Genomic DNA, 22969 nt, shown 5'->3' with positions numbered 1-22969 from the left:
TTTTAATAAGGAAAAAATGGTAGGGTATCAAATCTGAATTTGCATTGGTTTGAGTGCTTTATAATATTAATAGTAGTTGTTAACAGCTAAATACTTTTGGCATCATAACTGAGTGGTTTCTAATATTGACCATATTTTCCTGATGTGGAAACTGAAGTTTAGAGAGGTTCAATAGTCTACAAAAACTTAAGTTACTATAAGGAAAGAGCTGGGATTAGGACTCCATGGTTTGAAAGTTTGTGCTGTTAGTCTACTTTATATTACCCCATGTTATACTACAATAGAGTGATAATTATGCTCTGCTAAAACTACATGCACAAATCTGAGCATGTAGATTATTGATTTTGTTTTTCTGTAGAAAATCTCATTAATATTTTGGTTAACATCGTTTTACTTCTAGATGATTGTCGTCTCAAAATGTCCCATTTTGCCCATCTCTGTCACCTCAATGCCTTGATACAGGCTTGTTAAACAAATGTATGCATCACCAGAAATGATGAACATTTGGAAGCAAAGAAGTAACATACCTAATGTAGTGCAAAAAATAATAAAGGCAGAAGTAAGATCAGAACATAGATCTCTGCTTTTCCTATGCTCTTTTTAACAAATTAGCACTGCTCTAGCAATGTATTTGTTATGTACTCAGGTTTTTATTATATTTCAGTTTCCCTTTGCAAGTTTTTCCTAATAGACATATTCTTTGTATGCCTTGCTAATTCCTTTTCATGTATTCTAGCTTGAAGCAAGGAAACTATTACCCTTCAAAATACTAATTTGTCCCCACAATATTTGAGGTTATTATTACTCTTCTGTAAACATGGATTTTCATTTTTTGTAAGGATGTTGGATGGGCTTAGTTTGGAAGGAAAAAAGTCCCCTCTCTCAAATTCAAGTTGAATAAATCTGCTTAATAAACATAGTTATGGTTTTCTGTAGTTGGAATGTTGCTGGTGTTTAATATGAATATAATGAAAAGAATACATAAAAGGGTTTCTTTGTACTAGTAGTCTGAATTCATTACTATTTGATTCCTCTTTTTTGTTAAAAATTCTCTGTAATAAAAATATCTGAAAAGCTTATTTATTTGTTCCTGAGTAGGCACAAATGTACAAACTTTTAGTTGATTTCTTGTTCTCATTTACATTTCACAATTTCTGATTCCTCATCAGTTTTCACTTATTTTAACTATATTTGCCTATGGAAATAAAATTTTACTGGTTACTAAGGTGCAAAATATGTTAGTGGGAATGGTTGCAAGTTGTGGGCACTAATGAGCCCATACGATGAAGGTTGTCCCACCTTTTGGGCTTTTCATGTCTTTTAAAATTTTTCTTAAAAAATTTCTGGGTGAAGTACGGTGAGCCACTTTCATATTCTTGCTAAAATAAAGCCACTAGATTGTCTGGAATGTAACCACATTTTCACCAAGGAAAATGGCTGAGGCAGGTAGGTAAAGTAGAAATGCATTTATTGTTAACTTTAAGTGCAAGCTGAGTGCAAAGTTACAATTGTAGTTAATGAATGATACTAACAAATTTAAAAAGTAGTAATGAAGAAATGTCGGGAAAATAACTTCATGAGAATACACTTCTGTTAGGGCATAGATGGATTGAAATGCAGACATTTTCCTAAGTAGATTTTAAAAGTCGTACACCTGATATGTTTTGAGTTTCTTTATTTTCTTTAAAATTTTTTATTTTTAGAGAGAGAGGAAGGGAGGGAGAAAGATAGGGAGAGAAACATCGATGTATGAGAAACACATCGATCTGGATCCGTTGCCTATTATATGCCCCCAGTGGGGACCTTGTGTGCAACCCAGGCATGTGCCCTGACCAGGAATCGAACTGGCGACCCTTCAGTTGGCAGGCCAGCACTCAGTCCACTGAGTCACACCAGTCAGGGCTCTTTTCTTTATTCTTAATGGCCAGGTTGCTACTAAGGAGGTCGACTTGGTATTTTTATTTGTAGCACCCTTATCTTGGTTTATGTAATACTTCACCGCTTTTTTAAAGGGTTATTGAAATTATTTGATATCATTATGGGCACTTTTGTTATATAGCATTAGAATATCTTTTTTATTCTTTTTGAGATGTTACATATAGCCACAACTATTAGGGGTGAATTTCTTTTAAGATCCAAATGAAATTGATATTTCAGTATTTGTTGTTGTGTGACAGTATTTTCTCCCTTATGTTATATGGAGTTTTCTTCAGGATGGTAATGTTAATGGGGTTGAGGGGGAGGTTCTTTGGACAAGTAGATTGGGAAATGATGAGGCAGAGCAGGAATTCATTCAATAAACCGGTTTTCCCAAACTCCCCCTCCTTTTCTTTTTGGTGGAACTTCTTGGGATATTCTTATTCCTTATAAAACACTTTGGTAAAAGCTATCTTACACAATCTTTCTTTGGCTATGGAATTGATTAATATAAGCAGAATTCCTTAGAAATGTAGATCCTATGCAGAGAAATATACCTGATTATAAAAAGTCAGAGCAGCTAGATTAGGACTATTAAAAACTAAATCACAGGTAGGGAGACCTGAAATATTATTTAAGCTAGAAGGGTAAATAAACAGTGAACCCTTGCCCTGCAGCATTTAAGACATCCCAGATTGGATTTCATAGTTGGAATACATGCGATTCCCCCCTACCCCTTCTCTGCCATCCTACCTAAGAATTGTTTAGTTAGGGATATAACAAAGCTGTTCTGAATTGGGGTGCCTGTAAAGATATAGCCTATTTTAAAAGAAAATTTTCTTAGACTTTGAGCTTTAAGAATCTGTCTTCTCGTGGCCATATAATAAATACATATTTGAATGGATGGTGGGTGGAGGAGGAATGGAAGGAATGGTATTTACTTGTGATTGAGCTGATTAATATTATGGACCATGTGTATTTTATACAGAGAAAAATATGCCTTTATATTTTGTTATGTACATTTATACATTTAAATAGATTTTATGATACTTATTTTTAAGTTAGAGTATTTTATAGATTGTTCTGGTTAACAAATACATTGCACTATTACAATTTCTATGGCTATGTAGAGAGCTGATTGTGGGAGAGAATTAGAGTTTAAATCTAATTTCTTTGCATTTTTAGGCCCTTGATGAGCCTCCCTATTTGACAGTGGGCACTGATGTGAGTGCTAAATACAGAGGAGCTTTTTGTGAAGCCAAGATCAAGACAGCAAAAAGACTTGTCAAAGTCAAGGTACAGTATATGTAGATTTTGTAAGTTATATGTTAAGTATTTGATATTTAAACTTTGGTGAGTATATTTAATAAATTTTTTCTGCAGGATGAGTTTAGTTTCTAGGAGTAATGGTTATAAAAAAAACCTGAAAAAAAGCATTGTGATTTTTTAGCATTCGGATTGGAATGGAATTAGATTTATACAATTAGCATTTTTTAAATGTCACTTTACTGTATAGATTTGCTGTTGTTTGTTTTGTTAATATTTTACAGCTGGAAAGGACCTTATAAGTTATTTATTGAATTGGCCAAAAAGTTCATTTGGGTTTTTTTGTGAGATGGCCTTAGTTGTGCTTAGTTGTCTTTAACTTCATTTGAAACAATTCTTTTAGTTCGTAACAGCTGTCATACCAGTGTGCATTTAAATAAAAACCCCACTTATTAAAATTGGTGAATTTTTATGTAGCCATTTTAATATTGAAGATGGAGGAAAATATGCATCATTTTCAGCATATTATGCTTTATTATATCAAGAAAGGTAAAAACGCAACTGAAATGTAAAAAGAGACTTGTGCAATGTAAGAAGGTGCTGTGACTGATTGAATGTGTCAAAAGTGGTTTGTGAAGTTTTGTGCTGAGATTTCTCTTTGGATGATGCTCCGTGGTCAGGTAGACCAATTGAAATTGTGAGCGATCAAACTGAGACATTGAGAACAGTCAGCGTTATACCACACAAAAGAAAGCTGACATACTCAAAATATCCAAATCAGTAAAGTTATTGGCGAAAATAAATAATGTGTCCTTTTTTTTTAATGGGAAAAACTAAAAGGACTTTTTGGCCAACCCGATAGTTTAGTTCCTTAATTTTATTATAAGAAAAATGAGGCTCATAAAGTGTTAGTGATTTCTCCAAGGCCATCCCAGCACATGTGGCAGAATGGGAATTATCCTAGTTCATTAATTTTAAGACCTCCTCACACACACACACATTTTAACCATGAAATTGAGATGCGATTTATAATTGATGGTGTCTTACATAACAGTGAACTAATGGTAGATCTAGTTATTGATTCTTTATTCTTTTCCTTTCTTGAAAAGTCTTTTCTAAAATACTTGTGTTTTGTCTCAGATAACAACAGAAAAAGAAGTGTAATTGTTTACGTTTTATAAATTATCAGTATTGAAAAATATGGGACAGGTGAAATATTTGAGGGTAGATATTTATTTGTCAGCTGCTTATTGAGTGGCAGACTGCGCAGGGCACTCTGTTAGGTGAGGAGGAGAGGGATAGGAAGATGACTTCTGCCCTCAGAATTTATATAATCCAGATGAGCAGGTGCCCTGGAAAACATTGATTTAGCTACCACCGATTGAACAGGCCACAGTGGTGGTGTACTTCTTTGGAGAGGATCACAGTCTCTTCTGGAGCTTTTTCCAGGCCCATGTCCCTCCCTCCCTCCTTGCCTCCCTTCCTCATAAATGTGTTTAAATAAAGCTTCCTGGGTGATTTGAATTTATACTCCCTAGTTAAGAACTGTGGCGATAAGGCCTTTAATAGTAAGCCTGTAAGGTGTTAGCCCAGGACCCGCCCTACCTCAGTTTTCCCATGCCTGGTGCCTGTGAGCTCTTTCGTGAGTTGGGGGTGTGGGGACTCTCACAGTGCCCGTGCAGAGGCATTTGCTGTTCTGACCTCACACACTGGTGTTTCCTGAACACTCTGTTGTGTTTTTCTTTTTCTTTCCCCCCACTGCTGTCTTAGAGATGAAGAGAGAGCTTTTTATCAGTTTTCTCACTCTCAGGGACAGGGTAATACTAGCACCTGTAACGGCTCAGTGTGAATTAGACAGAAGCACTCCTTCCTAGTGGAGAGCCTCCTTGGCAGAGCCTGAGGTACCCATAAGCACTTTGGTGCTAGTTAGAAAAAGGTGTTCCCTTTGGGCAGGAAAACAATGTTACTCCAGGACCCATGCTTTGGTTTGCAGAGCACAGACTGGTTTTCGCCTTGACTTGCAATCTCAGCTGATGTCTCTGTAATGGACGAACTGATTAAATGAAATCTAACAGTTCTGCCATTTCTTCCTATTAATAAAAAGAAGAAAGCTGCTAGTCTTTACTGCCTCTGATGATAGCACAGAGTACCAGTACCTTGTGCCTTATAAATGATGGGTATCTAAAAATTATTGTTGGCCCTGGCTGATAGCTCAGCTGGTTAGAGCATTGTTCTGATACACCAAGTTTGTGGGTTTGATCCCTGGTTGGGGCACACACAAGAGTCAACTAATGAATACATCAGTACGTGGAACAATCAAATGATGTCCCTCCCCCCTCTCTTTTCCTTCCTCCTCCCCTTTTCCCCTTTCCCCCTCCCCACTTTTTCTCTGTAAAAATCAATAAATAAAAAAATTAAAAAATGTTTTTGTTTTAGTTGTTCCAAAATCTGTTTATAATTCGCCCTCATCAGATAGCTCGGTTGGTTAGAGTGTTGTTCTCGCTCACTAATGTCGTGAGTTTGGTCTCTGGTTGGGCACATGCATGTGTCAGTGGGTGAAACAGCAAGGCAGTATTTTTCTACTACTCTCTCTCAAGTCAGTAAATAAACGTTTTAAAAAATAAAATCTTTATAATTCGAAGTTAATGGTTTTCTCCACAGATAATGGTGGTATATTTTTACCAGTTTTATTTATGATTCAAAGTTAATAAATTTCGCGATAATTTTTATTTATCGAGCATTTACTATGTGCTAAGCACTATGTAGGGTATTGAAACTTGAGGGTTAAGACACAGTTTCTATCTTTAAGTGGCTTAGAGTCTAAGTGATTGACACAGTTGCCTAAACACATTATTTATTTAGTTATTTATTAAATAATTTTTTTCTTTATTCTAGAGAGAGGGGAATTGAGGGAGGGAGAGAGGGAGAGAAATATCGATGTGAGAGAGAAACGTTGATTGGTTGCCTCTTGTGTGTGCTGCAGCTAAGGACTGAATTTGCAACCCAGACATGTGCCCTGACTGGGAATCGAACCCACAGTCTTTTGGTCTGCAGGATGACTCCCAGCCAACTGAGCCCCACCAGCCAGGACTAAATACATAATTTAAATTAAGTGCTTTTGTGAGACAGAAATGCCTGCAGTGCTGTGCGTATAGGACATCTCCCTTCATAGCTTGTCTGTGAGGCTGTTAATGGTTTAATCCCTGTAAGAAATCTTGCTTTGTATAGGGAAAACAGCTTTTTCTGTACTGAATACAGGAAGCTGTCTTGTTTTTCACCAACTAAATAATTTAAACTTGAACCCTTTATTTTAACATATTCTCCTTACGTTGGGTTTCCCATTCTCTGGTTTCTATACTGATAGAGTACGGTAAAGTTCTGGAACTAGACTCCTTGAGTTTGAATCTTAGTCTCTACCATGTAGTAGTTCTGGTATCTTAGACCAGTTACTAATACTTTTTGTTCCTCAGTTTTCTTACCAACAAAATGGGAACAGTCATACCTACTAATGAGGTTGTTGTGAAGATTAGATGTTCGATGCTCGAACCTGATACTTAACTTTCATTAAATGTTTGTTGCTACTGCACAGAATTTTATATATATATTAGATCCTTAAACAACATGGATTTGAACTGTGTGGGTCCACTTATATGAGGATTTTTTCAATAAATACTGTAAATGTATTTTCTGTTTATGATTTTTCTTAACTTTTTTCCCCTCTAGCCCCCTATATTGTAAGAATGCAATATATAATACATACAACATGCAGAATTTATATTAATCAACTGTTTATGTTGTTGGTAAATCTTTCTGGTCATCAGTAGGTGATTAGTAGTTATGCTTAGGGGGAGTAAAAAGTTATATATGGATTTTCAATTGCAGACGGTATTGGCACCCCAACCCCTATGGTGTTGTTCAGGGGTCAGCTGTAGTACCTGTAACCTTAGATCCCACCTCTTTTTTCCTCTATTTAGAAAAAGAAATTATGCAACTAAACTAATAACCCATAGTATTGAATAAAGTATGATGTGGGAAACATCAAGTAATTTAATTTGGGAAGTTGTTTAAAGAATAAAATTTTCAGTTGATCTCCTTGGGGGTTGAGATTTCATATAAAGTAGGCAGAGCTGTTAGTTTAGACTACTTGTAATAAAAACGAATTCATGTATTGAGCTTATGGTTGGGGGGAGTGGTGTGTGTGTGTGTGTGTGTGTGTGTGTGTGTCTATGTCTATGTCTATGTGTGGCTAATTAAATTTATAATCTCTAGGTAACCTTTAGGCATGATTCTTCAACAGTGGAAGTTCAAGATGACCACATAAAGGGCCCACTAAAGGTAATTCATTTATTATTCATTATTAATTCCACTGCTTCAGTGGGAAACGTTAATACTTACACTTGGTCATTTTAATTCATTGAGTATTTTGTTACTGAGTTGATGAACAGGTATTTCTCTCTAAGTAAACTAGTTAAAAAAATAGATTTAATGTTCAATAAAGCCTGATCAGTTTTACTTAACTGTTCAGAAACCAAATGAATGTCAAGGAAGCACTGACTGCTTTTCATTTTCGCATGTTTCAGTCTCACTGTATTTCAGACTTTTAGTGAATGATGGATTTTCTAGACTTAATAGGTGATATAAATCCGTCTACATCATTAAGATAAGTGATGTACGTTCAGTGATGAAGTGAAAAGTGAGAAAAACAAAACAAAGTCCTCAGAGCTTTTAACTTTCAAGCAGCTACTCACAAATGAAATTTTAGGGGAAGTCATCAGGCAGTTAGAAGTGATGAACATGTTTATACATGCAGATAGTTTGATTTCTTTGTATTCATTTTTCCTCAGTGGCCAGAGAAATAAGTGCTGCTTGACTTTCTACCAGTGAGCAAGCTAAAGGGAATGCATGGGTAGCTACTGTGCTCTTTGGTTCTTTCAAATGTCTGAAAATGGACATTGGCCTGCCTGGGTGAATTTAGAGTAATGCTAACAGAATTGAAGAAGCATTTGTAAACACAAGAAAAATCCTTTACTCATGGAGCTGTACTTTTAAGAAGTTTAGATTGATGTGTGTATCAGTTTTTGTTTGTAGTTGATTTAAAAACAATTGGATACCCAGGGCATTGGTACCTTGCACAATAAAGTAGGTACTATGGCAAACTAAAACTTTTAAGTTTTTTTAAATCTTGCCTTATAAAAATTATTTTTCATTGTTTTTATTTTGTAGGTGTCATCTTTAACATTATATGTACAAGTCTGTCACTTATAGGGACAAAAGGACAAAAACATGCCCACTTAGGACATCAGCCACCATTTATTTAGCAGTTAGTCTGTGCTAGTGCGGGACGTCTTTTGCACATACTATCTTTCATAACCCTCATAAATGCTCTTCACAGGAGAGGAAACTGAAGGAGGTGATCTGACCAAGGTCCCGCTGCCAGTAATGGCAGAACCAAAACTTTGCAGGCTCACAGCCTGTATAATTGAATCATTGTGCTTGCTGGACGTTCAGAACACATACACCTCCATGCTTTATTTGTGTTTTTACCTCATAAGCATAGTTCTTAGCGGCCTGACTTTCCTGTTCACTGGGCACAGGCCAGCTGGCACCAGCTACAAAAAATGTTCAGTGTTGTAAAGGGATAGAAAAGGCAACTACTTTGCATCTTCAAGTGTCTTTCCTATTTTGTTCCATCCTTTTTGTAACATAGTTGGTTTATTTTATTTGTTTGGTTTTTATTAAAATTAAAAATTGTGACTTACTAAAATTATTTTTGATTAGGACTTAGAGAACCATTTTGATTTTTATATAGGCAAGCATGTTAAAATTTGGTCTCATGATTGTTCAGATATTTTTTACTGTAGATTTTTTTTGTATATAGATTTTTGAATTGTTCCCAAATACACTTTGTGTATTTTCTATCAACTGATAGAAAGCATCAGCATTTGGATAAATGTTTCTGTTAGAGAAAATAAAAGTAATGGTTATTTGATCTAAATTTATTTTTAATGAATTCACGTGAAAATAATACCTAGACCACTTGATTATTAAATTAAAAAACCATACCATGTATTTATTGACTGTAGTCACTTTATATAAGTTCTGTTAATACTACAGAGTTTCCTTACCCCTTTTGGGCATTGTGTGGGGTTAACAGTCTCTTCTCTGAACAGGTTTATTATGTTAGCACTGTAAAGATGATAATACATTTTAATTTTATTGAGGTATAATTGACCTATAGCATTATATGTTTCAAGTGTACAACATAATGGTTCTATTTTTGTATGCATTTCAAACTCTTCATCACAATAAATGCAGTTAACATCCACCACACGTAATTAGAAAATATTTTCTTTTTCTTGTAATGTGGACTTCTAAGATTTTTTCTGTGAACAACTTTCAAATATATGATACAGTATTGTTGACTGTAGTCACCATGCTATAAATGGCATCCTCATGACTTATTTTATAACTGGAATTTTGTACCTTTTGACCCCCTTCACATCCCTACCCGTGTGGCATCCACCAATCTGTTCTCTGTAGCTAGTTATGAGCTTGGTTGGTTTGTTTAGGTTCCACATATAAGTGATATCAGACAGTATTTGTCTTTGTGTGACATTTTGTTTATCTCACTTTTGCACATATATAATTTTCATAATGCTCTCAAGATCCATCTATGTTACGTGGCAGGATTTCCTTTTTTATGGCTAAATAGTTGCATATACACACCACATTTTAAAAAAAATATTCATCATATCAGGGGACACTTAGGTTCTTCGTGTCTTCTTGACTATTGTAAATAATGTTACTTTGAACATGGAAGTGCATATATCTTTTCAAATTTAGTGTACTCCTTTTTTTCCTAATAAATACCCAGAAGTAGAATTGCCGGATCCTCTGGTAGTTCTAAATTTATTTTTTGAGTAACTTCCATACTGTTTTCTATAGTGGCTTCTCCAATACACACCCTATCAACAGTGCACAATGGTTTCCTTTTTGTCACATGCCTGCTGACATCTCTTTTTGATACTAGCCTTTCTAGCGGGTGTGAGTTACTGTCTTATTGTGGTTTGATGTACTTTTCTCTGATTTTGGTGATCACTTCTACATGTACCTGTTGGCTATCTATCTCTATGTCTTTGGAAAAATGTTCAGATTCTCTTCCCATTTTTTAATTGGGTAATTTGTTTTGCTGTTGAGTTATATGAGGGTTTTTAAAAATATATATATTTTGTATATTAACCCTTTATTAGATGAATGATTTGCAAATATTTTCTCCCATTCAGTAGATTGGCTTTTCATTTTCTTGATAGTTTCCTTTGCAGTGCAGAAGCTTCTTAATTTGATGTAGTTACAAAGACCATGTAAATGTAACTCAGCATTTTCTTGATCAAATGGAAAATATTTTAAGCGATTGTCATTAGTGTTGCATTTCAACTCTTATGGAGACTTCAAAGCTGTTGCTTAATCATCCCTACCCTTCCCCAGCCTTCTTCAAAGAGGAGTGGTGAGATGGCGCAGGGACAATTCCGCATGCAGTGGTTCTGGTTCTCACAGTGGTATCCAAGACCCTGTTAGGGACCAGCAGTCATGACTGCTTTCATAATAGTGCTTAGGTATTATTTGCCTTTTTACTCTGTTGACATTTTTGCTGTTGGTTCATAAACAATGGTGGATAAAACTGTTGGTACCTAAACACAAATGAAATCAGTAGTTCTTTGCTACCGTGCACTCAATTTTTAAAAAATAAAGCCAGTTTTTTTTGTTTGCTCACTTGTCTTCTAACATTTTTTTTAACTTTTAAAAAATATTTTAGGTTGGAGCTATTGTGGAAGTGAAGAATCTTGATGGTGCATATCAGGAAGCTGTTATCAATAAATTAACAGATGCGAGTTGGTACACTGTAGGTAAGGGAATAACTTTTAAAAATGTATTTTCAAAGATAATGCAACCAGAGGAAAGTTTCCTTGATTTACTTCTTCCCCTGGTACCATAGACATTATTACTGTTAATGCTTATCTTTCCAGACATTTAAAAATTTTATTTCATTAATATGTGCATGACATATAATTTAAAATTATCTAGTTTATGTATTATGTATTATAGAATTGGATTTCTAGCTTTTTTCACTCAAGGTATATCTTAGAGAAACTTTTTCCATCTTTAACCATTTTTAAAGGTACATTTAAATATGTTCATCTTGTACAACAGATAGAGGAATTTATTTGTATTACATTTTATAGTACTCAATATGCTAGAACTTTTTTTCCAGGATGGGCTTTTTTTTTGCTATTATAATAAATAAATGCTGAATTAATTAAGTGTCTTGTACATGCACATTATTCTATTTTCCTAGTGTATGCACTGATTGCTAGATGTAGACTGACATGAAATGTACTTTTAAAACTTTAGTAGGTAATGAAAACTCCCTTCTTCAAAGACTTAATTTATACTCCCATAAACAGTATATGAGTGTACATGTTTTTCCAACCATTGACAGAGTTGATGGTTCTAATCATTTTAAATTTTTGCCCTCCTGGACACAGAGTAGTCTTTTTTTTTTTTTTTTTTAATAATTCCCCTCCCATGATTTACTAGTGAGATTAAACATCTTTTCATATGTTCATCAAAAGGAACATTAATATATACAGGGTAGAACAAAGGTAGGTTTACAGTTATTCATATGGAAAAAATACAATGATTAATAATAATACAAGAATAAACTATTTCATGTACTCATTACTGTAGTTTTGCGCCACCCTGTATGTTTTGAACTGCTAGCTTATAGTTGTCTTCCCATTCTCCTTCTTTCTCCTCTTAGGATGGTTATCTCTTTCTTAATAATTTTAGAATGTGAGTTCTTTTTGTGTTCTGAATATTAACCCTTTGCTGCTTTAGTTGCAAGTATTTTTCTCATATTGCTTTACTCTTATCTCTACTATCAAATTCATGTAGTCATTTTACTTTAATTTATTTTAATTTTGAATCTTGTCTAGGAACACCTTCCTTTCGTCACTGTTAAATTAATTTTCCAGTGTAGTCTTCAGTTTATAGTTTTATTTTTGTTTTGTACACAACTTTTTATTCCATCTACTGTTTATTTTTTTAACATTCTGAAGTATGATCAAGTAATATTGTCCCAAATTGATAGCCAATTATTCCAGTATTATTTACTGAATAGTAATAATTTGTACATTTTAATGACCTCAAAGATGAGAGAAAACACCTAATAAAATGTTTTTGATGATGTCAAACATGTTTTAAGGGAAATTTTATTTTCTTTAAAAGATTTTATTTATTTATTTTTAGAGAGAGGGGAAGGGAAGGATAAAGAGAGGGAGAGAAACATTAATGTGTGGTTGCTCTCGCATATTGCCTACTGGGGACCTGGCCCACAACCCAGTCATGTGCCCTGACTGGGAATCGAACCAGCAACCCTTTGGTTGGCAGGCCCACACTCAGTACACTGAGCTTCGCCAGCCAGGGCTGATGCTGTCAAAATTCGATGGAGCTTTGAAATAGTACAGATGAGTTTTTACATTTTCGTGTGATGAGGAAAAAACCTGATGATGGGAGAGGAAAAATTTGACTTTTGACATATAAGGAAATACTTGACTTTATATAGGTTACACAACTGTGGGCAATTTTGTGTAGTAAATTTTTATGGTAATTTGGTGTGGTTTTCAGTCTCATAAATGTGGCACTTTTACCATTGAATATCTTATTTATTGCATTAAAATAATATACTAGGAATTATTTATACAATCTCACATAAATGAAATTTCATATAATATATAAGAACTTAATTTTGGCGTTTAGGCAAAAACTGCTGTTTCTAAAATCAAGGACGGGAAACTTTTTTTTTTTAATCTGTCTGCCTGTCTATTTATTTATTTTATTGTTGTTCATGTGCAGTTGTCTCCATTTTCTCCCCACTGCTCTCCCCCACCTCCCGGTAATGTTTTTAAAAATAGAGGTGTACTCTCTTCCCATGATTTGTGAGTAATGCATTATACGGTAAAATTATATCCTTAAATACACATATGTGCTGTGTATATATAAACTTGTAGTAAATTTGGTGGGACAATGAACCAGCGTCAAGTTCATCAGTCAGGGAACACTTGGCAATGTCTGGGGACATTTTTGGTTATTACAGCTGGGAAGGGGGGTGCTACTGGCATCTAGTGGCCAAGGATGCTGTGCAATGTTTTATGGTGCACAGGACGCCCCCCCCGCCCCCCCGTGAAAAAGTTATCCGGTCCGAAATGTTAGTACTAGGGTTGAGAAATCCTGTTTTAAATAAAAACAGGGTAATTTTTTTTAAGGGCAGTCTGAATATATAACTTTGTACTTTCTTTTTCTCAGGTATTTACCAGCAGGAAGACTTGCCTTTCCTTTACCATCTTGAGAAGGGTTAATTAACATTTAAATAGTTTTGAAGGGTTAATTAACATTTAAATAGTTTTGTCTTGAAATGCTTAGTTATTTTTATTTGGTATTTTCTGTTTCAGAGAAGATTTTTTTTCCCAAGGTGTATTATTTCTCTTTTGCTAGGAATGGGAAAAGATACTCTGTTTGAAGTTGTCCATTGGAAAACATAAAATGTGAACTGAATTTTGAATGTAACCTTTTTAAACAATAATTCTGTTTGCACTAAAAAATTAAATAATTTATATCATCATGTAACCTTTGAAAAACTCTTAAGTAGCTTCCGTTTTTACCTCCTCTTGTAGTTTTTGACGATGGAGATGAGAAGACACTGAGGCGGTCCTCGCTGTGCCTCAAAGGAGAGCGCCATTTCGCGGAGAGTGAAGTAAGTCGTCATTTAATACATTTAATGATGAACACCTCCTAATAATTTCTACTGCAGGGAGTAGTTTTGTTTCCGCAAATCAAGCAACTTACTTGTTAATCAGGAAAATTCATTAATACATAATACCATTATAACGTAGTCCGTGAAGCCTGTTTAAGGCCTTTGGTTTGAGTACCAGGTTCTGTGTTTCCGTGAAGCCTGTTTAAGGCCCTTGGTTTGAGTACCAGGTTCTGTGTTCTTTTTTGCCTGATGTATTTTAAGCATTTGTCCACAAAGAAAATACAGTGGGCTTATTTAAATGTTATCTTCAGGTCATTTTTATATAGACTCCTTTAATTTGTAACTGATTGTATAAAACAGACGTCTGATTTATAATCCACTTGAACCCCATCATCATTAAAATACGTAGTCACCCTAGGCAGTCCCTAACTACTACAGCTAATAGGTGAAATGATTATGGCTTCTCCTTAAAGAAGTCTTGCCTGACCTTTCTAATAGAAATTGTCCCTTCTTAATGTTTTGGGGTTTCATTTTATAGCGCGTATCATTCTCTCACATCAAAATATGAGTATGTGCTTAATTACTTGTTTATTTAGTCTGCCTTTCTCACTAGAATGTGTCACAAGGACAGGGATTTTGTATGTCTTGTTCACTATTTTGTTCCCAGTTCCTAGAACAGTGTCTGGCACAGAGTGGGAACTGAATAAATGTTAGTTGGATGATTAAACGAAGGGTTTGTATTTCTGAGAGGAAATAAAAAGCATTTCTCAGTGTTTTACATACATTATTGCATTTACATTATGAAATAGAAACCATTATTTTCTTCCAATTATAGATGCTGGTTAGAGCTGGTTCTCAAACTTATACTTCCTAGTACCAAATCTATGCTTGAAAAGTAAAAGGTGTTCTTAAGTTAACTAAGAATGGAGAGCTCACAAAGTTTTGTAAATCTGTAGTCTGCTATTCAGAATTTTTGAAATGGACATATTATTATAGTGTTATATTCTCTAGTCCTCCCAGTCTATACAAATTAATGCACAGTGTGCCCCAACCATGATTTTTTTCTAGTCACTATTTAAAACAGTGTTTTGGGGGAGACATTTAATATTACTTATTAAACCATTAGACTGTATTTTATGGGATATTTTTGTTTGTTTTAGAAATATTTTTCCTTCCCTTAAGTGATTGAATTTCTATTTCAATTCAAAATCTGTATTATGGTTCAGTCTCACATTCTGCCATTTCCCTGTACTTCTCCCTTGTAAGACTCCTTGGTATTTCCTGATTGTGGTTTACACTTTGGTTTCTACTGACCATGTTCCCCTTAAGACCACTAGACGTGCTTCCTCTTCCATGATGTCTTTCCTGAGCTCTCTAACCAAATATAATCTCTTTGTCCTTTCATGCTTTTGCCCTTTTCTTATTATTTTATGGTGTTTTCGTTACCTTTTTTCTTTTTCTCTATAAGATTTTAAGGTTTTGTAGGGCAAAAGCCATGTTTTTGTTGTCTTAATAGACACCTTTTTCCAACAGTTTAATAAATATTTTTTGAACTAATTGTGAAGGTTTAAATATAGGAAATGCATACAGCTTTGGGGGCGAATGCAGTGAATTTGGTTTCTTACACTGATGAAGTAACAGTTCTTTCCGAGTTTAAGTAATTCTTCGAAATAATTTCATTTTTCTTAGAATGTGTGTACAATTATAGTGGGTCAGTGAATATGGAGGGTCTTGAAAACTTGATTTATCTGTTAAGTGAAGGTATGTATCTTATTTAATCCAGAGAAATATCTGAGGTATTAATTTTGTTTTTGCAGGAGAATTCTAAGTTGTAGTAGTTCATAAGACAGTTGTAGTGTAAAGGCCAAAGCGGTATGAACAAGCACCTTCGTGTCTCCTCTTGCCTTCCCTAGAAGGCTCAGTTTTACTGGGTGCATCTTCCATACGATGGTGATTGGGATGCTGGCATGATTTCCTTACCCTGGTCCCATGTGCTAGATGCTGTGCCTGGCAGTGGGGATGCAAGGGTAACTTACCACCTGAGAGGAGAAAAAGCATTAATGAAACAATGAAAAATACTTTAAAATTGTAAGTGCGTTAAGCTCTGTGAAGACATGGCCAGGAGTGTATTTATTTAATCAACCATCTATATATTTTTTCCCTTTATTTGATATTTTCAATAAACAGTTTTAGTTTTTCGCAAGATTACTCAGCACTGTTATTAGTAATAACTTTGGCCTTTGAGAGAAAAGCTTCATTATACTTGCTTTATTTTGAGTCACAAATCCCATTCATGAGCTACATGCCTAAACAAAGACTTAAATTCAAGATTTCCATGATAAGAGGTCACAGTCGCACCTCCTCCTTTTGAATTCCAACATCAAAATAGAGGATTCTGGCCCTGACCAGCTTAGTGCGGGTGTGGCCGCCGGCTGACGTCTGTTGGAGTTGGAGTAGTTGGGTATTTCTACAGGCGATTCACAATCTGAATATTATCCAAAAGCGGTTTCATCAGCTGGTGTTCTCTGCGCAGGTACTATATGGAATTGAAACCTCTAAGGAAAGGTTTGATAAAATGCAGGCGTTGTTACTTCCTGCAGCCCATTTTTGGTAACAGGGCTATGGGCATTTTCCCCCCAGGCCTGTGGCATTTTCTTTGAGCCTTTAGTATAGCTGGGAGCCTCTGGTTTTCGCTCTTTGGAATGAGACAAGACAAATTCTACCCTCCCTCTGGTCTTTTTCATCGCTTGAAGTGGAAGGCGCTTCTGCCTTGCTGGGCGCAGACTAAGGCCCGGACAAGAGATACGACTTCTTACTGTTCTCACTCTTTATTACATCCCAGGGAGAGAATACGGTTTATTTGAAAATTCCTTTTTTTCCTAGAAAACTCTTCAGAAATCCTGGATATTTTTTTCCTGTAATAAGTGAAAGGACAAGCAGATGCTTAAAATAGAAATCACAGTACATGGGATGGACAAAAGTAGGTTTACAGTTGTGTTACAAATAAATAATAATACAAGAATAAATTCTGTGTTTTACATACTTTCAACTGTAAACCTACTTTTGCCCATCCTGTATAATAGGAATCTGCTTTCAAGAGAGCAACCTTAATTTTAGGAGGTTGAGAAGGGGCATTTAATTCATCTCTGAGCTTGGCAGAAAGTGAATCCAGATTATTTTCCCTGTTTACCAAATACAGTACCTTGAAATTTTCACCCTTGGGAAGCATAATTACGAATTAATGACAGATGACTTCTAAATTTCTGCTAGCATATTATTGTATTTGGGCCAACTTTGGCCTCCAAATATTTTTAAATGCCCTATTTACAAACTAAATTAGGAAGATTAGGTTTATTTAAGGCTTTGTGGCTAGTACTCTTTTCCTATACTGTATTCTTTGTTGTTAGATATGTAAGTACCTTAAATACATTTAGATATACTCTAATTAATTATACAAAATAGATTGTTAATACAGTTACCTTTTTCACAGTTTATCATTGTCTGAACAAAATTATCTCAGTGTTACAAATAAAGTTAAAAATTTCCTTTTAAATATTACCATTAGTTTGTATTTAGATATCTGATCTTTAAATCTAAGTTGATGGGCATTGTTTCATATAACACTGTGGTTTGTAAGTTTGAGAAGTCTTTGTCCTAAGTAGTTCCTCACTCTCACTTTTATCCTGACAGTTTTCCTGGGATCTTTGGTCCCTCCAGTGTTTAAGAAACTATAATAGCAAAGGTTTTATTGGGTGGATGAAAGGAACAGCAGTTGTGGGAAATCTTTAAAATGTAAAAAAAATAGGAATATTATCAGAATTGATATTCAGAGAATTAAAGTCAGAATGACAGCTTCAGAACTCAGTTTTAAAATCCCTTTTTCTTCGTTTTGTTTTTAATAATCAACTGCTTCCTGGGCTGGACATCATAATTTTTGATGGGGGTAGGGACAAATGGGTTGACATGAACTCTCAGTTGATAACAAGGAAAAGATGTTCATTTATTGATTATTAGCTTTATACTAAGCACAATATTGGATACTACAGATTGGAAAGGAAGGGAAAATAAAATATTAACTGTAGAAAAACTAATTTTAACATTTTCTTTAATAAAAGTTTATTGCAGAAAATGTTTGCAGAGTAATAATAAAGCCTGTCTGAAGCCTTTTTTTCCAAGCAGTTGGATGCTTATCCTGATAATTTTGTTTCTGTTACTTATTAAGAGTTTATTTCATATATTATGATTCCCTGTGTGCAAAGATAAATTTGAGCTGCAGTTGGCCCCAACCTAGGAGTAGTTAGGTCCTTATGTATAGGTGTTGTTTCTCTCAAACCTGTATTTCCACTGAGTTGTGTTTGTTCAGTTTTGTATTTTAACCATTGTTAGAAGTCTGTCATCCTTCAAATAGATAATGATACCATCTAGAGAGAACAGCTAAGTTTCTTTGCACTTTTTTCCCAGTAATGGACTCAGTCATTTTTATTCTAATATCTTTGAAACGAGAGTTTCTATCTTTAGGAAATTTGTATTTTAGTCTTCCTTGGGAGAAGTTTTCAACTTCAAAGTCTAAGCATATTCTTAAACTGATTTGATTTAAAAAGAAGAAAGAACTTGCAACGTAATAACTTTTTATGGGTTTATGTTCTTACCCACAGACATTAGACCAGCTCCCACTCACCAACCCCGAACACTTTGGCACTCCAGTCATAGGAAAGAAAACAAATAGAGGAAGAAGATCTAATCATATGTAAGTCCATTTTCATAACTGTTAGTTAAACCTGAATTCATTTCTCCTTTTAGTATTGTTTTAATAATTACTAATTTTAAAATGTAATTTGCAAAATGCTAACTGGATCTAATAGTAATTTTAGATCTAATAATAACGTCAGACTCCTCAGCACGGGTTCCTGTGGTTCTCCATGTTCAACCAATCGTAACAGCTGTGTATCTACCTCCCATTTCTCCCTACATGTACCTTGAGGCTGTAGTCAGAATGGAACTAGTCAATATTCCCTGCATACGTACTTTGACTTACTGGTATCATGCTTTTATTCGTGCTTTCTTGTCTTGAATGCCACCCTTCCATGCCACTGTCTCACTCATTCTTCAGTTCTCAAGAGAAATGTTCCCACTTTTATGTGAACCATTTGTTTCTTTACACTTTTTCTTTGAAAACAGACATTTTCTATCCTCTGAACTTTCTGTGTTCTTTGCATTTACTTAATGTCATAGACAGTATTTCACCTCTTATTATCATTGTAATGTTTTCCTTTTCTAATAGTTTTACTCTCACTGACAGGAACTGTTTTACTTATTTTCATGTCTTCTTGCAGTTGTATCACATATTTGATATATTTAACAAATTACTTTCATTGAAATGTGTCCAGGCCCCAAAAGGCTACATTAAAAAGGAACGCAGGATCAAGGGGTCATGAAATTTCAGGACATCGGAGATAAAGAAACAATTTTCAAACAGTTCCAGAGAAAGAAAAAAAAATTATTGCAAAGAACTGGGAGACTGAATGGCATCAGACTTCCCAAGAGTAACTCTGGATGCTAGTAGTCAGTGGAAAGCAGAATGGAAGAATGGAAGTCTCTTTTAAAAAGGAGGACTTGGTTCCTAATATAAAGGAACACTGGGGGGGGTCAGTCAGTAATTCCCCCCAAAAATTATGTAAGGAAAAAAACTGTATCAGTAGGATGAAGGATGAGGAGGTGGTTTAAATATAAAAGTTATGTTCTTGTAACAATGGGAAGTCAATCGAATAAATATGTCTTAAATGTAGAAATAAAGAAATAGTAGAATAAGAATATTGTTTAGAGGTAGGGTAGTAACTATCAGAGAAACAGCTGAAAGAGTTAAAAACCAGATGCCTTCATGGAACTGAAGAAAGTTGGAAGGAAAGGGGCAGGAGAATGTAGTTTTCTTTTATTCTCTTGGAGGTTGTTTTGAAAATAGTTTTGAATATTTTACTTCAATAAAATTTTAATATGGCTAAGCCCAAATATTGTTAGAATATCTATAAAATAAATATTAGTCAAATTATTGGAAACTTTAGTGTAAGTGAATACTTTCTCATTCAATATACAGAATCAGGTATTAAATCTGTTAGTGGTTAAGCTTTGGAGATAGAAATTGGGTAAGTGCTGTTTTTCATATTACTTAGTTTGAGCCTTAGAAAGCAAACCCACAAAGGTAGGTGTTAGTTTTATCCTTATTAGAAATTGGGGAAATTGGGGAGCTGAGCCCAGCGGGTCAGGATGATTATAGACGTGCAGCTCGCCATTTTCGCCAACATGCTGGGTGTGTTGTCCTTCCGGCTTGTCCTTCTCTATCCCTACGTGGCCGTCAGCGGTCCCAAGAAGCAGGAATGAAAGTGGCACCTTCTCTGCCCCAGGGCTCCAGGAAATAATCTGAGGCAAGATGGAGCATGTGAGGGGCCTTCACACTTCACTTCGTCCCTTCTACCCATCATAACATGTGAAGTAGCTACCCCTGGATTTTTCCAGACAACTTTTATTTTCTCAAAGTCTTCCTTAACCCTGTGGAACAAGAAGCTGCCACTGAGTAGGCCCAGTGTAGGGGCCTCTTTCTTTTCTGCTCCCTCCCTCCAATACAAAAATACAGATTTTTTTGTGGTCCCCCCTAAAAAAAAATAATTGGGGCAATTGGACACAGAGACAGTAAGTACCTAATTCAAGGAACACAGGAAAGAAAAGGACCAGGATTTGAACTTACCCGTGTTCCATAGGCCTTTTTCCATTCAGTTGATTGACTTCTTTGTTTAGACAGAGTATTTCAGCTACTTTCCAAATTAGTTTTAACAGTAAATAATGACTCATTTGAGCGAGGAAATTAAGACTTAATCCTTGCATTGAAAAAATATTTAGTATTTTCTATGTTTTTACTATACTTACAATTTGAACCATAAGATGAGGGTTTTTTCTCCCTTGCCAAATCTTTAGAAAATGTTTTTGTTGATTACTAGGTGAATAATTTCTTTCACTTGTGATTTAGCTTGCTGGTAACTTGATTATTTTTAGGGTACTCAACTTGTAACTTATTTACTCTCCTACATGTGTCATTTAAAGTTGAGTGTTCTTGTTTTAAAGAAAAATGTGTGATGACATTATTAGTATGAAAGAGTTCTTTCGTGATTATTAGATGTTGTTATTGTTTAATATTATGTTCAGGTTTTTGTTCCAGAGGGCTGTTATGTTGCCTTAGAATATTCACTGAAACCCTTATAAAGTTAAATCTTTTGATATTTCTTTGAAAATTAATGACTTCAATTGTGAATTAAAAACTTTATCTACTGTTGGTCATTAGAGACTTCCTGTAGTTCTATAATCAGATTTTAATTAACTATGATGGATGATATCAGAACAGTGAGATGGGAGGTATTTAATGTAAAATTACTTCATTAGTGAAGGTTTCACTGCTCTAGCTCTTGAGAGTGATGATGTATGTGGCTTAGTTGTTAAAGAGTGTGAAGGCTGGAGCCAGGTGACTTGGGTTTGAATTCTGCCTCTGCCACTTTCTTCAGTTTACTTACTATTCATGGCTTAATTTTCTCACCTGTAAAATTGAGATTGTAATATTATCTATCACTTAGACCTGTTACAAAGATTAAATGAATGAAAAATTTTTCATGAAATTACTAATATGTAACATTTCGTTTATATATGAATATATAAAAATTCTGCTTACCAGCATTTATATTGGATAGGCAGGACTGTTTTGGACTATATTACTTTTAAAAACAACATTCCCATATTAATTTTTATTATGTAGATAGTATAGGAAAAAGTTTTTTAATCCATCAGTAATTTTAATTTTGAAAGTAATGCATCTCATATTTAGATATATTTTACCTTTCTACAGATGTTATCCAGAAAATAAATTTAAAATTAGGTAATATAAACACTATTAAGTAGATTTACAAAAATGGCCAAAAATTATATCTGTTAAAAAGTCAGTTATGTTTCTTAGTTGAGGTCTCCTTTTCTTGAGTGTATGAAAATAAAAATGCAGTGTTCACTGAGCAGGTTGATCTTTGCTTTCTAAAGACTCTAGCAAACACTGTAAGTCAGTGATTTTCATGTTAGAATATCTGTGTTTAATGAGAGATTTGATGTCGAGATTGTGTTTTACTCATGTGAAGTATGAAGGCAGACTAAAGGGTGAGACTTGCCGGTGGAGGGGATGAAGCCGAGCTCTTCCGTGTTCTTGTTGTGCTTGCTGTTTCTGCCCCTCACCACCGCGGGCATTCCCACGGCCGAGCGGCGTTACAGTGTTCTTGCTTTGCACTACAGGCTTTGGTGTGTAAGCACCGCAGGCAAGGACCGCGGTGAAATGCCCATCTCCTTAATTACACTTCCTCAGACTTTTCTTCCCTTTCTTCGGAGGGATTTTCTACAACAAAGCCTTGTTTTCCTGACCTTCATTTCCTCTTCCATTCTAAGCCCCACCCCCCAAAAAATATCTTCATCATGATTCTCTGACTGCCATTTAAAATTTATTTTTGTACAAAGATAAGGTTAACTCTTCCTAGGATTCCCTGGACCCACTCCATTGTTACGTACGTCCCTGCCTTTGTTTTCTTTTAACAACTGTTAATCCACATACCAGCAATCCACCCCAGGTATTCCAAAATTGATTATTTTTGACACTTTTAATTGTGTTCTATTTATAGTCTATCTTTAATTAATTAACCCTAATATATTCAAGTATATATGTACTTGACTTTTTTTAAATTTTATAGATTTTATTTATTTATTTTCAGAGAGAGGGGAAGGGAGGGAGAAGAAGAGAGAGAAACATTGATGTGCGAAAGTAACACTAGCTGGTTGCCTCCAGTGTGCCCCCAGCTAGGAACCAGGCCCGCAGCCCAGGCATGTGCCCTGACCAGGAATCAAACCGGTGGCCCCTTGGTTCATAGGCTGGTGCTCAGTCTACTGAGCCACTCCAGCCAG

The 22969-nt window shown here is 35.0% G+C and overlaps 2 protein-coding genes across 5 annotated transcripts in view; both read left to right on the top strand.

Annotated features, from left to right (window-relative positions):
- Positions 1-22969, top strand: part of ARID4B (AT-rich interaction domain 4B) — a 133923-nt gene that overhangs the window by 52313 nt on the left and 58641 nt on the right. For all 4 annotated transcript variants that reach the window (XM_054576766.1, XM_054576767.1, XM_054576764.1 and 1 more), the window contains exons 3-7: positions 3103-3213; positions 7453-7518; positions 10997-11087; positions 13914-13993; positions 18649-18740. In XM_054576766.1, coding sequence (XP_054432741.1) covers positions 3103-3213; positions 7453-7518; positions 10997-11087; positions 13914-13993; positions 18649-18740 — 440 coding nt within the window. The remainder of the gene's footprint in view (positions 1-3102; positions 3214-7452; positions 7519-10996; positions 11088-13913; positions 13994-18648; positions 18741-22969) is intronic.
- Positions 20155-20574, top strand: LOC129073085 (dolichyl-diphosphooligosaccharide--protein glycosyltransferase subunit 4-like). The gene has a single exon (XM_054576768.1). It carries the CDS (start codon positions 20255-20257, stop codon positions 20366-20368), a length of 114 nt encoding a protein of 37 aa, XP_054432743.1. The 5' UTR covers positions 20155-20254; the 3' UTR covers positions 20369-20574.

This window comes from Pteronotus mesoamericanus, unplaced genomic scaffold, assembly GCF_021234165.1.
Source record: "Pteronotus mesoamericanus isolate MK-2021 breed Mesoamerican mustached bat unplaced genomic scaffold, CSHL_Meso_final contig_347, whole genome shotgun sequence".
Taxonomy (NCBI): Eukaryota; Metazoa; Chordata; class Mammalia; order Chiroptera; family Mormoopidae; genus Pteronotus; species Pteronotus mesoamericanus.
Note: the sequence above shows the minus strand (reverse complement) of the source record. Positions and strands in the feature narration are given on the sequence as shown.